Source organism: Synchiropus splendidus, chromosome 2 (genome assembly GCF_027744825.2).
Source record: "Synchiropus splendidus isolate RoL2022-P1 chromosome 2, RoL_Sspl_1.0, whole genome shotgun sequence".
Lineage (NCBI taxonomy): Eukaryota > Metazoa > Chordata > Actinopteri > Syngnathiformes > Callionymidae > Synchiropus > Synchiropus splendidus.
The window spans coordinates 31,973,671-31,986,272 of NC_071335.1; the positions used below are offsets into that span (position 1 = coordinate 31,973,671).

The 12,602-nt window shown below is 41.8% G+C and overlaps 1 protein-coding gene across 1 annotated transcript; it reads right to left on the reverse strand.

Moving 5' to 3' along the window:
- Positions 1-928: 928 nt before the first annotated feature.
- LOC128754803 (xaa-Pro aminopeptidase 1-like) lies at positions 929-12,105 on the reverse strand. Its single transcript, XM_053857700.1, has 20 exons — positions 11,981-12,105; positions 11,033-11,151; positions 10,543-10,606; positions 9,055-9,159; positions 8,877-8,969; positions 7,318-7,461; positions 6,398-6,493; positions 5,693-5,774; positions 4,793-5,003; positions 4,430-4,519; positions 4,300-4,350; positions 4,035-4,093; positions 3,647-3,724; positions 3,509-3,580; positions 3,363-3,423; positions 2,883-2,952; positions 1,572-1,745; positions 1,424-1,500; positions 1,262-1,360; positions 929-1,195 (listed from the first exon to the last, which is right to left on the reverse strand). The coding sequence occupies exons 2-20, from the start codon at positions 11,147-11,149 to the stop codon at positions 1,076-1,078; spliced, it is 1,863 nt and encodes a 620-aa protein (XP_053713675.1). The 5' UTR covers positions 11,150-11,151; positions 11,981-12,105; the 3' UTR covers positions 929-1,075.
- Positions 12,106-12,602: the final 497 nt, after the last annotated feature.

Genomic DNA, 12,602 nt, shown 5'->3' on the forward strand with positions numbered 1-12,602 from the left:
GACTAGCGTCACCTTCCCCACCAGGCAGTCGAAAAGAGCTCAGGTGTATGAGAGTGCGGTGACCCGGGACGAGCCGGTGAACCCAGTCGCCGTCAAAGCCGTGAAGAGGTCGACCAGCTTCGTCAACCCGTTGGCCTTCTTCAGGAGAGGGGAGGAGGCGAGGGACAACTCCAGGATCTACTACATCTACAGCAACCCCTTACCTGTGGGGGTGAAGGAGGAGGAAGAGGCAGCGAGGCGCCCCGTACTCTCTCCCCCTCTGTCCATCGAGGAGTACGCCAAAGACCCCAACACAGGGATCGTCCTGGACCCTCCGGTTTTTTACATGCAGCTTTAGAAAGCAATAAAAAATGAATAAAATCTGCTGCACAAAATGACTTGTCTTTATGAATATGGTTTCAGTCAACAGTGATTTAATATTTGAAATATTTGGAAACTTTTAAGCATAAATTTGTGCACTTCCATAGTGTCAATGGGTCATATTTATTTCTCAAAATAATGTATTTTCCTCTCATTATTTTGCGTAGATTCTCCTGTGAAATTTGAAATACTTCAATGTTCCTTTTCAAAACTATTTTGCTTTCATGACATTATATTTTGTTGAGTGCGCTCCCACAGGTTACCACAGGGTGGTGACGAAGACTCACTGGCGCCGAGTCCCTGACTCAGGACGGGAACGGTGGGAACAGAGAGGCCCAGGGGAGGAAGATTCTTCATCGAATCATGCATAATTTAATGCAGCCATTTAACTTAGCTTCAAAAATATAATGTGCTGCAAAATTATCTCAGCCAATGTCAAGTATATTTAGTCAAAATAAAATATTTGATTTGTGCAAAGACGACAAGCTTAAACTATGGTTGTATATGGAGAACCAAAAACCGTTCTGTATGTAACAGAGTCAGTTAAAATCCATATTTAACCATGAACTTTAATAAAAGCGCTGACACAATGTGCTTTACAAAATCAAGCATGATACACAAACACGATGAGAGACATACAAATGATTATCACTGCACTGCAATCCGTACTTCCTCCGCCTCCTTCAGTGACAGGGATCGCTCAGGCAGTCCCGCCTCAGACGATGGGCTGCGTTTCCCGCTTCAGCCACTCCAGCGCCTCCATCCTGCCCTGGCGCTCCAGTTCGCCGCCGACCACTTCCAGACACGTTCGGTGGTACTCGTTCACCCAGTTACGCTGCAGCGAACACCAGGATCAGACTTGATCAAAATAAAAAAAAAATGTAAAAAGCCATGCACTGACCTCCTTCTGAGTGAGCAGTTGTGTGTCCATCATCTTCACTTGAATAGGAACCAGTGTGAGGGGCTCAAAAGTCAGACTGCCTCGGTTTCTGTAGTTGTACTGCACAGACAAACACTCGTGTCATAACTGTAAAACATTTCATTGTTCATAATCGTAAACTACCTTGGGCTTAGCAGGTACCACCAGCACCACGTTCTCCAGACGGATTCCAAAAGAGCCGTCCTCATAGTACCCAGGCTCTATCAAGAAATATCCCACAGTGAGCGCCTGAGAGAGTCTGAGTCCAAGTCTGAGTCAACATCTCTAGTACCATCACTGACGATCATGCCGGCTTCCAGGGGTTCATCGGCGAACGTCTTGTAGCTGATGCCGCACGGCCCCTCGTGGACATTGAGGAAGCAGCCAACACCGTGGCCTGTGCCATGAAGGTAGTCCAGGCCTGAATCCCACAGAGCTGCTCGGGCAAAGGAGTCCAAGAGATGACCTGAAAAAGATTGGATCAGAATTCAGCAAGGCTTTTATTAAAGAAGCACTTTGATCACACACAGGTTTGAGCCTATTGGCAGCAGAAGACGGCACTAGTTGGGTTTCATTTTAATGGCTGAAGAAAGTGCCCACGTCTCAATTGTTTATTGAAAGTTACATGAATGACAACCTTTTTTTGTTTAAATAACATCCATAAAATAACACTTGCATTATAAGAAAACCTGCTTCTGATTAGTCATAACTGTAGAACTGTAGAACCAAGTTGAATCTGTACACAAAACCTGCAGCATTATCTGTACATTTCATCATGTGGTGCACCTGGAGTTATGGTGATGAAAAATGTTCCCTGTGAAACAAACTTCAGACACCATCATTTGCATCAATACGTTTTTTTTCCTGTAATAATAAATAAAAACAAACACATTAAAGTCTCAGCCATACTTCGCAGTAATGTTATTTCCCTGACAGCAGCATAATAACGAAAAATGTGAGGAGCTTTGTACATTATTAAGCTACATTCAGTCCCTTTTATGCTCGATTTTAATCATCAGTCAAAGTATAGACAGTACACAATGCAAGTATATATAATATATATATAATGAAAAACTTAGCTAAATAATGTTATATTATCAGCTAAAAAGTTTGTATTGATTTGTTTCATAACTAACATTAAAATACTCCATCTGATGTATCCAAGCCACAACACTCTGCAGTACGAGGGTAGAAACGTACTGAAAGATATTGTAAATATGAGACGTTTATTTTTTTTAATATCTGTGCTCGTTTTACCAGTTAACCACTTGGGTGTGCTCAAGCACCAGTAGAAGTTTGCGAAGTAGCTTCGCAACAACTGCACAGAAAAGATCAAGCGCCAACATCACATAGTCATTTAACACGATCCGGATCAGGAACAGCTTCTTCCCCTCAGCCATCAGACTGTTGAATTCGTGAACAGCCTTTGTTGTTTATTTTATTTTATTTTATTATTTCTGTCAGCACTTCATTCCAAAACACTTTCCGAGTTGGTGGGCTCCGCACTGACCGTGGCAATAAATTTGATTCTGATTCCGACTCCTTTCATCAGTAAGAAATATTAATAATAATTCATATTTAAGAGTCTGATAACAGGGTTTACCTTTGGTTCCGTTGGGGAAAACAGCCGCACTGACGGCGATGTGTCCTTTCAACACATAGGTGAAGCATTCCTGCAGGAGTGCGAGGTTGAAATGATGAACAAATAAAACACGGTGATCTTGTTTCAAAGACTACTTTCTGAGGCTCAAAAACTGAACTTAGAATTGGAAAAATTGAGCGATAAAAACTCACAGCTAAACATTTTGGATTTGCCTTTTTTTATGCATTTACTAGTTAAACTTTACATGAAATGGAAGTCAAATCTTATAAAGTCTGTGAAGGAAAAGGAAAACATTTAATCTCTTTCTCTCAAGTATTACAAAAAATAAAGTGCTAATTGTGCTTTTTTCCTTATGTTTTTGCATGGAAGACTGCAACAACGCTGAAAACATACAACCGTTACAAAATCATCTTTTCCATGTGAAAATAAATCAAGTAAGAGACATCACATTCCTGTGACATACCAAACTCAGAAAAGTACCTTTTCGAACGCAGACGGCGTCCCAAAGTGCACGGTACGCGTGACATCGGTGGTGCCATCGCTGTCCGGGAACAGAGATCATATTTCAATAAAGCACCTGCACTTCCCTGATCATGACATAAAAGGACAAATTCTGTTTTAATCACATGTACTGAGCTCCAGAGTCGATCAGATAAACTTCGTTCACGGTGAGAGTTCTGTTGGTTTCGGGCAGCGGCCTGCAACAAGCAAAGAACACCATCACAATCTCTCTCTCAAGAGCGACATATGACTAAACAGCCCACCTGTAATGTATGATGGCTCCGTTCGGACCGACGCTTGAGATGGTGGGGAAACTCAGGCCGACAAAATTTTTCTGTTGACTGAAAAAAAAATATATATCTTATTATTATTCTTAAAAGTTTTGAAGGATTTGAAGAATACAGGTATAAAGGAAAACCCAAATTTAAAGATATTGGTTCCATTTCTACCCAAACAGGAGGATTTTCTTTTGAAAAATAGAACACGATGATATCTTATTATTATTACATTTACTTTGTAAAGCACATGCACGTTTCAGATGAAGGTTTAATTCTACTGTCATATCTCATAAATGAAGTACAGCAAGCAGGACATAAAGGGTGAACCATTTCATGACATGAATTCCTGGACTGGCACTTAAAAGCAACACACCTTCGAAACTCCTCAGCCTTGTCAGCAGCTGATATTTCTGTGACGTTTCCTTTTGGGATCTAAAACACAAGGAACACTTGATTTGGCAGATCACGTTAGTGAAGCCGAGCCAAGGCTTATACTCAGTTCTGTTTCCTGGTGAGCTACAAAAAGCCATTGTTCGTTACTGATGATCTAAAACATCAGCTGATGTGTAGTTGTAAGTATGAGCTTCGATAAGAAACCAAAATCGAAGAAAGTAGTTCTTTTAGAAGCCACATTTTACCTCCTTTTCCAACCAGGCAAAGAGTTCGCAAAGTGCAACTGCATCCTTGATCTGGTAACAACAAACAGAAGGTCAGTTCCAACATCACAAAATCGTCCGTTACCAATCGATTTGGAAAAACCGGACTCACATGGGCAGCTTTCATGCCCTGAATCTCTGTTGCGTTTTTCACTGCCTTGGCCAGGCAGAGGGGCGTGTAGGGGATTGGACTCCGATGGGCCTAGAACGATGGAAAGTGAAAACAACCGACTCTTTAGTCATCTAGCAGGTCGGATGCTTGACAAAAAAAGCAGCTCTAACAAGCAAAACACTGAGAGCTCAGGTTTCAGAAGCTGAAGACACCTGGGCCTCATTAATACCTGCATGGAAGCCATGTTAATCTGCTGCTGTTTACTGTGCCAAACCCAGATTAAGATAAGAAGATGTGATCTGACATGTTGCTGTCAGATTACTTGCTCGTGAACTCATCAAGATACAGAGGAGGACTGTCTACCCTGGGGATCACTTGTGTGAGGGCACAGCTGGCCTTGTCGCAGATCCACACTTTGTCCTTGGGTCCGAGTCCGGCACAGATGGCCTGGAGTTCCGTGTAGACCGCCTCGTATGGGAACGTCTGGATGCTGTGTTCCGGTTTGCCTGGAGAGTCCAGTTGTAGATGCGCTCGGAGCTCAGGATCAGACAAGCGCTTCAGGTCCACAAAAAGCCTGAGTCAGGGAGGAAAAAAAACAGTTGCAATATCTCCCTTTAGATGTACATGTTTAGCAACTTTGGACATCGTTCTTAAGATAAATAAATAAAAAAAAAGACTGAAGAAAAAGAGAAAAAAATCCAAAAAAGTCACCAGGAAACACAATGAAAAAGGCTGCACTCAGCTGTCGTCCCGGTGTGAGACAAAGAAACTCCTTAGGTAAATGCTCACTGCTGTTATTTATATGTCGTTTTAGGTATCAAAGTCCTCCAAACGAAATATTGAATTAATTACAGTTAATTTCACCTGAAATCATGTGACTTGGGACTAAAGCTACCAAAGTGAAGAAATGCAAGTTTTTAACAACTCAGCAGCTAAAAACAAGCTTTTTTTCGCCCCTGGCTGGAATGAGTTTCCATACTTTTAGTAACAAAAATGATTGACACCAATAGCTTTAAATTCAACGAAAAAAAACAGGTTAAAGCATTTAATTGTTTTAATTAAATTTAATTGAACAGTTTGCTCTCCAGACCACAGGGAACCTTTGTCAGTGCAGGAGTTCCTGGTCCACTGATCCCACTGATGCACAAGACACGTGGCAGCTAGGATGATAACAACAACAACAAACATGGAGGAATCCCTGAACAAAAGCTGGATGGATGGATGGATGGATAGATAGACCAGAAAAGTTTCTATACACATCACCTGATTGTGTTCATCCCCACTACAGCGTACACAAAAAACACTGGGTTGTACTCGATATCCGCACCACGGAGATTGAAGAGCCCTGAAGATAAAGAAATAAACATAAACTACAATAGAGGATAAAACAGTAGACATGGCTTGCAGCTAGAGAGCAAATGATTTGGGTGTAAATGATTATTACTCAAGTGGCCCACTACAACCCTCCAGTCCAAATGTTGGCGGAATTAGAATTCTGGTAATTAGCCCCAGCGCTCGGACTCGACAATCAGAACCGAGAGCTCATCGAGCTAACAAGGTGCTCCAACAGGCGTGGAGAGTCAAGCTCGTGCTGCCCTCGCTCCTTGGAGGCTGATCTCACTACAGAAACATGAGGGGCTTTGCCTTTGTGGAAAAATAATAACAGATATTAGCAATTTATTCAGGTGAGCGTAGAGCAGGCTTGGGTGAACCCCACCTTTTTAGGGGTGCATCACTCTCTCTATTTCAATGTTGCCCACAGGAGACAGGAAAGTCATTGCAGGACAATAAGATGATTCTGTAAACAAGTTCTGCCTTCATAGTCATGCTTCACTACCTCTTAAAACACCTATAAGTAATGAAAGCTTACAAGGAAATGAAACAACCTAAAAGTATTTCACATCTCAAAAAATAGTGCATAAACACTGTATATGTCATCTTCATATCTTAAAGAGGAAGAGGGCTTACATGCGACCTCGTCCAACGCTGTTGCGACAAACCAGGTGATCTTCCTCTCAGCCATCTTCCCTCGCAGCGCGGTGATCTTCTCCTGCCACGACAAACCTTCCAACACAAGATCATCTTTTTAGACGTGTAAACCTGAACATGTAAACGAATGTTAAATGACAAGATTTGTCTGTTATTACATAATTTGACAGACAGATAACTTAAAATGAGGAGAATTAAGGGTAAAATGTATTTTTAAAAAGAGAGAATACTGCTGTAATTGCATTTGCGCTGCTTTATGAAAGCAACTTCCGGAGTTACAAAGACATTTTTGTTCTCAAGTCATTAGTCAAAACAAGAGCACACTGACCAAGACAACATAATAAAAAAAGTAAAGCGTCAAACAGACAACTAGTATCCTTTCTTCTCAGAGTTAAACTCACACATCAGCAATGAGACAAAGTGATTTTACTGTCACAGTTAAACGTCACAGTTACCGGACAGAGTTAGTTATTTGACCCATTTAGCTGGAAGAGAATGTGTCCTGAACAAAAGGAAATAAAGCCCTTAATAACCCTTGCTGCCATTTTAATTGTCACTGTCATTTGCTGGATTCCCTGTTGTTCTTGGATTGTTGATGGACTGAATCAGGCGGGTGGGGCAGTGACCTGAAGCCGTCATTCCGCTTAATAAACAACGCAACAGATTTCGAGGAAACACAACATGAGGTGTCATTAAAGTCATTTGAAAAAAAACCCCAGACTAATGGGTGGCATTCTTATTGACAAAAAAAAAATCAATCAAAATACTAAAAAAAACTTTACAAGAAAACACTTGTCACAAGTGGAAACAGTTTGAAGACAATAACTTGAAATGACAATATGCAATTCCATACTAAAAATAAACGTTATCAATAATAAATCTCTTGCTTCTGGACTCACCGGTGTACTCCAGTCCCAAACTCCGCAGGCGAGTGCTTGGCCTCTCAGGACGGTCCGGCCAGACCGCATCGATCAGGTTGTCCTGCACCGCCACCAGAGAGTGACCGGCGCTGGCCAGAGCATTCGACATGTTCTTCCACTGATCTGAAAGATGAACGACTTATAAAGCAATTCATGAAGGATTTTTTTCAGTTCAATAAACAGTAAAATGTCAGAGCAGCTCAGAGTGAAGCTCTTTAATGCTCTTTCTAATCATCAGACTCACTTTAGTTAAGTTACATCAAGTTAAAGTTTACAAAATGGCTACCTTGCTCAAAATGCTCTTTTACATTGAAAGAGCAAGAGGAACTACTAAAATGGCAGACGTGACGTGCTTATTGCTCCGTTCTGGTTTCAACTGATGAAAACATCAAGCCTTTAGAGCTGCTGAGAGAAATCACTTTGTTCATCGGTTAATTCAGAATATGCCACAGTGACGTTTCATCTTGCTTACACAGCAGCCAACTCTTTAAACATAGGAAGGTTCCTGAACAAGGGAGGTAATTTGTTGGGCGTTTCCTGGAATGGTTCACTAGGCTGGGTTCACTTCTCGGTTATGCCGTTAAAATTAATTCTATGTTTGAGAAGTAACGCAGTTGCACTTCCTTATCTGTTCATTGTGTGTGCGTGTGTGTGTTTGCGTGCGTGTATTAATATTCTAGTGTGGATGAATCTTTGACAAGTCACTGATCTGATGAGGAGATTTTGCTTTGTGCGGACATTATGGCCAGTCCACATAGAGTTTTGAGGGTGACAATATCAAAATAAAGGGGTCACTATAACCGTGTTTCAATTTGTTTCAGAGTCCTGGTTAAGGTCAGCCATTGGTTTTGGATGATTAAGTTAAGGGAGAGAGGCTGAGAGTGTGTCTGTATGCACAGGCTTGTTTATCCTACTTTGGATGGACTAATTCTTGGCAAAACACCATCCTTGTGAGGACTGTAAGACTTTGTGGGGACATTTCAGGTTCAGCATGAATTTGAGGATCAAGACTAAATAATAATAACTATATAATCAAAATAACTCGGTCATTGTATGGTTATATTTCATGCATGCAGAGCAGTAGTCAAAGCGAAGAGTAGGTATCTTGAAAAATCTAAAATATGAAGAATTTCTGGAGTAATTTCATGCTTTTTTGATCACTACATCATTCCATATGTATTGATTCATAGCTTTGATACCTTCATCATGAAAATGGAATCATGGAAATAAAGCAGAACCTTGAAATGAGGAGGTGTGTCCAAACGTTTGAGTGGCAGTGCATCTATGACAGTGACAGAAGTCTGAGTCTACTTTGTTCTGAATGCCATGGCACCTTATGCCACAAATGCTACCTAGTTTAAATGAGCTCTATGGTGTGTCAGGGTTTGTTTGCCCGCGCAGACTGCTGGCATGTGTTTCAGAGATGAAAAAATTGTTGATCCAACAAAATGTTCACTCCATATAATGCTCATACAATTTAAAGTTCACTCTCAGTTGGAGATGTGACACAGAACAAAGGTGTCAATGTTGTTACAAACCTGCTGCAATGATCCACGGGTCGACTCCAACTTTGGAGTTTTCCGGCAGAACGCTGATCAGCCAGTCTTCCTGAGAGGGCGTCTCCTTTAACCCTGGGAGAACATTGGAAAATATGATGATGACTGGAGAGTGCCAGGGAACCAAACATGCCACCCATATATACATCAACTTCTTTACCCATTTTCATGAGAGTCCAGTTGTTGTCCATCTGCTGACTAGCCTGGAGAAAATACCGGCCATCGGTCCACAATGCAGCGTGCTGCTCGGTGACAATAGCCGTACCTGTGTGAAGACCATTCACGCTTAGTGCAAAGTCAGCATCAACAACTCTATTTTTTATTTTATTTTATTTTTTGAGTTCATGAACAACACAATTTAACTACTCATATCGCTAATGCTGGACGCTGGAGAACACTGAGTGTTGGTTCTGCTGGACCTTACTGCTGCTTTTGATACAGTCGATCACAAGATCTTAATTTCAGGCCTCATCCACTCGGTGGGCATCGCTAGGTCGTACTTGTCCAACAGGACCATGAGTGTAAAATTGTTGGACTGTGAATCCTCCACAGCGTCTGTTTCCTGTGGAGTTCCTCAGGGTTCCATCTAGGGCCCACTGCTGTTCTCACTCTACCTTCAGCCACTCGGAGCCATCATCAAGAAACACAGAGTTTCCTTCCACTGATACGTGGACGACTGTCAGCTATATCGCCCTTTGAAAAAGGATGACTGCCTCTCTGTGAATCCGCTTCTGGATTGTCTGACAGACGTTGAAGCATGGATAGCCCTAAACTTCCTGAATTGTAACGATAAAAAGACGGAAGTGATAGTTTTTAGACCCAGTAATGACTGTGATCCTCTGTCTTTTAACTTGGGTCCTCTGTCTGACTCTGTTAAACCCACCTTTTAAACCCATCTTTTATCTCCGTCCAGGCAGCATTTGGAAGCAGTGATTCATGCTTTTATCACGTGCCCACTGGACTACTGCAACTGTCTCCTATTAGGAGACAGAATGCTGCAGCCAGGTTCTTAACGGGGTCACACAAAAGTGAGCACATCACCCCCATTTTAGCTTCTCTCCACTGGCTGCCTGTGACTTTTAGAATTGATTTTATAGTTAGCTTAAAATGGTCTTGCCCCTCAGTACCTAGTGGAGCTTTTAACCCCCTATGTTCCTATGTTTTAAAACACTTCTTAAAACACACTTTTACTCTTTAACTTTTATACAACAGCACAGCTGATCTTTTTAGTATTTTTTAGTGTATCTGCCGTGTTTTTTATTTTTTGTATTTATAGTTTTTAATGTTTGTTTAATCCTGATTTTACTGTTGAACATCACTTAGTGACAATCTCGTGTTGCTTTTTAAGTGCTTTATAAATAAATCTGGTATGGTGTGGTATGGTATCTCTAGAAAAAGGCTGTCATCAACAAACCTCTGATATGAAATCATGAACAAGGGGACAACAGATCTGATCTGGAGTTAATCATTATCTTGTGTTTATGACCAACGTCAGCACATGGATGACAGATGTCAAACAGGATTTGGCAACCTGCAGGTAAGTGTTAAACAGACACCACGCTTCCTGTCATTTTAGTCCTATTTCAAACAGTCATTGTTATATTTCAGTGACACAATAAGTTTGCCTATATGTCAAACAAGAACATACCTGCTGACCCATTGAATCCACAGATGTATTCCCGTCTGCAGTCACACGGTGCGATGTACTCGCTCTGCAAGTCGTGAGGACAGGAGGAAGAAGAGAGTGAAAAGAGGGATCAGGTTCATTAACAATCAGTGGAAAGTGGTTTGTAACAAGTCAGTCCGACACGTAAATGGCACCTTTGCCGCTCTCCTAATGTCGTGACTTGGATATGGGGAGGGGTGGAGGAAGAGCAATAGACTGAGGGCTACAATTAAACATGAAGGTCAGACGGGTAGACTGGAGGTGAACAAACAAGACACCAAAGCAAAAGAGCAGCAGAAACCGACAAGCTTTTTTTGTCAAAAACTTATAGGAACCTTGCGCAAAGGAAGTGATCATGCAAATGTGGGCTAACTTATGAAGGGAAAACCAAGATTACACAACCACCGATAAGCAAACAAATGTAACTTCTTATTTTGACTTGAAATAGTTCAGAAACCTCTATAGAATTCACCTGGTGTGCGTCTCCAGAGGGGACAATGTAGGCCTGAATCGGCTCACAGTAGTATTTGCAATTCTTCATGGCTTGGCGAAGCTGCCGAAGCAGCTCTCCAGTGATTTTTGGAGACATTTCTAGACAAAGGAATGCAGTCATGAAACCTACAGTTTACACATAACAAGGCAAGTTTTCTTGACAGCCAGCTTTCAGCACAAAGGCAAACATATAAAAACGAGTGTACCTGAAGCCATGGTCAGACGCTGTGTGCACAACAGGACTCGGATCTACCTGCGTGCGATATCTCACCTGGATTTTAACCCTCTATGCTGACTACGCAATTTGACCATGGATGCAAGGTAATGATTGAATGAGTGAAATAAACTGCTCTTTGACCAACTTTCATAACTGTGATGACTGGGTAAGAAAGATAGGCAATCGTAACTACGGAAGCCGTAGAACTGGCACCGACCAATCGAAACTCAGCTTTGCCCCCCACTCAACTCTCCGATTGGCTGACCGCAGCTGTTGTTTACAATTTTGGCTTCTACTGAATTAAAAATGGGAAATAAACACTGAATCTAGTATCTGCTCATTTAGAATTGGTAACGTGACATATAAAATGAGTTACGATTCTGAGGAGTGAATTTTAGGGACCTGGTGATTCATTGTTGACAACAGGCCAAAACGATAACTGGTCACCGCTTTCTGAAGTGGGTGTGGTAGCAAGATGTGAATAAACCTGGCGGCGTGATCTTGTTACATTTAAAGCAGTTCCACAACAGCGCTGGCTCGCTACAGCCCAGCTAAGGGAGCTGCAGACTCGGGACGATCCGCCGTCGTCATCAAAACAGACTCAAGATTTCGCTATGTGGCACAGACAAACCGATCAAAGACCCTCCAAAAACGTTTTCACCCGACCAAAAAAGTACTCCGCGTGCAACCAAGGTAACGCCAGATATTCACCAGACAGTTTGGGCTCACAATACGGGTCCGCGGTCGAAGAAAATCAAGCCTTCCTTTTACCAATCGGACCTTGTGTCAATTTACAAAACAGGAGGCTGCCATGTCACATGTGACGTCACAATCACGTGACCACCGTCTCCTCCAGTGGTCGAGGCGGGAAGCAGACGCGCCTCTTTCCTATAAACAATTCATTCTTTTTTTCGCAACACAAAATGAGTCATGATTATTTTTTAATAATATCGAAAGTGTAACTTGTAGCTTGGAATGCGTGGTTAATCATCAAATATAAGGTTATAGTTACATTGCCTGAACAGCAGCAGTTAGAATTTCACACTCTGTTGCAGATCTTAAAGCTTTATGTTCAGTCCTTTGCATGCTCGTACTTCAGGACAACAGACACCAATTCACCTCTGGAAGAAACCCATCCAAGCCTCAAGGGAACCACGTATGAACCCCGTAAACCCAGTGTTTCCTCAACTGGATTCAAGCCTGAAGCTTAGTGCTACAGAAAAGTCGAAAAATTGTCTTGTTTTGAGGTATCACTTAGTACTTGCCTCTTTTCTAAAGTCTGTCCATGTTTATGAAATAATTGTGCACTCCGTACACTTGAACATATGACTTT

Bases quoted from the DNA above. Each gene is read 5' to 3' on its own strand.
- LOC128754803 (XM_053857700.1), bottom strand. From the start codon at position 11,149: ATGTCTCCAAAAATCACTGGAGAGCTGCTTCGGCAGCTTCGCCAAGCC. The intron at 3,581-3,646 runs GTGGGCTGTTTA...TGCTTGTTGCAG, and splicing joins GGAGCCATCATACATTACAG to GCCGCTGCCCGAAACCAACA. The intron at 1,501-1,571 runs GTACTAGAGATG...ATTTCTTGATAG, and splicing joins CGGCATGATCGTCAGTGATG to AGCCTGGGTACTATGAGGAC.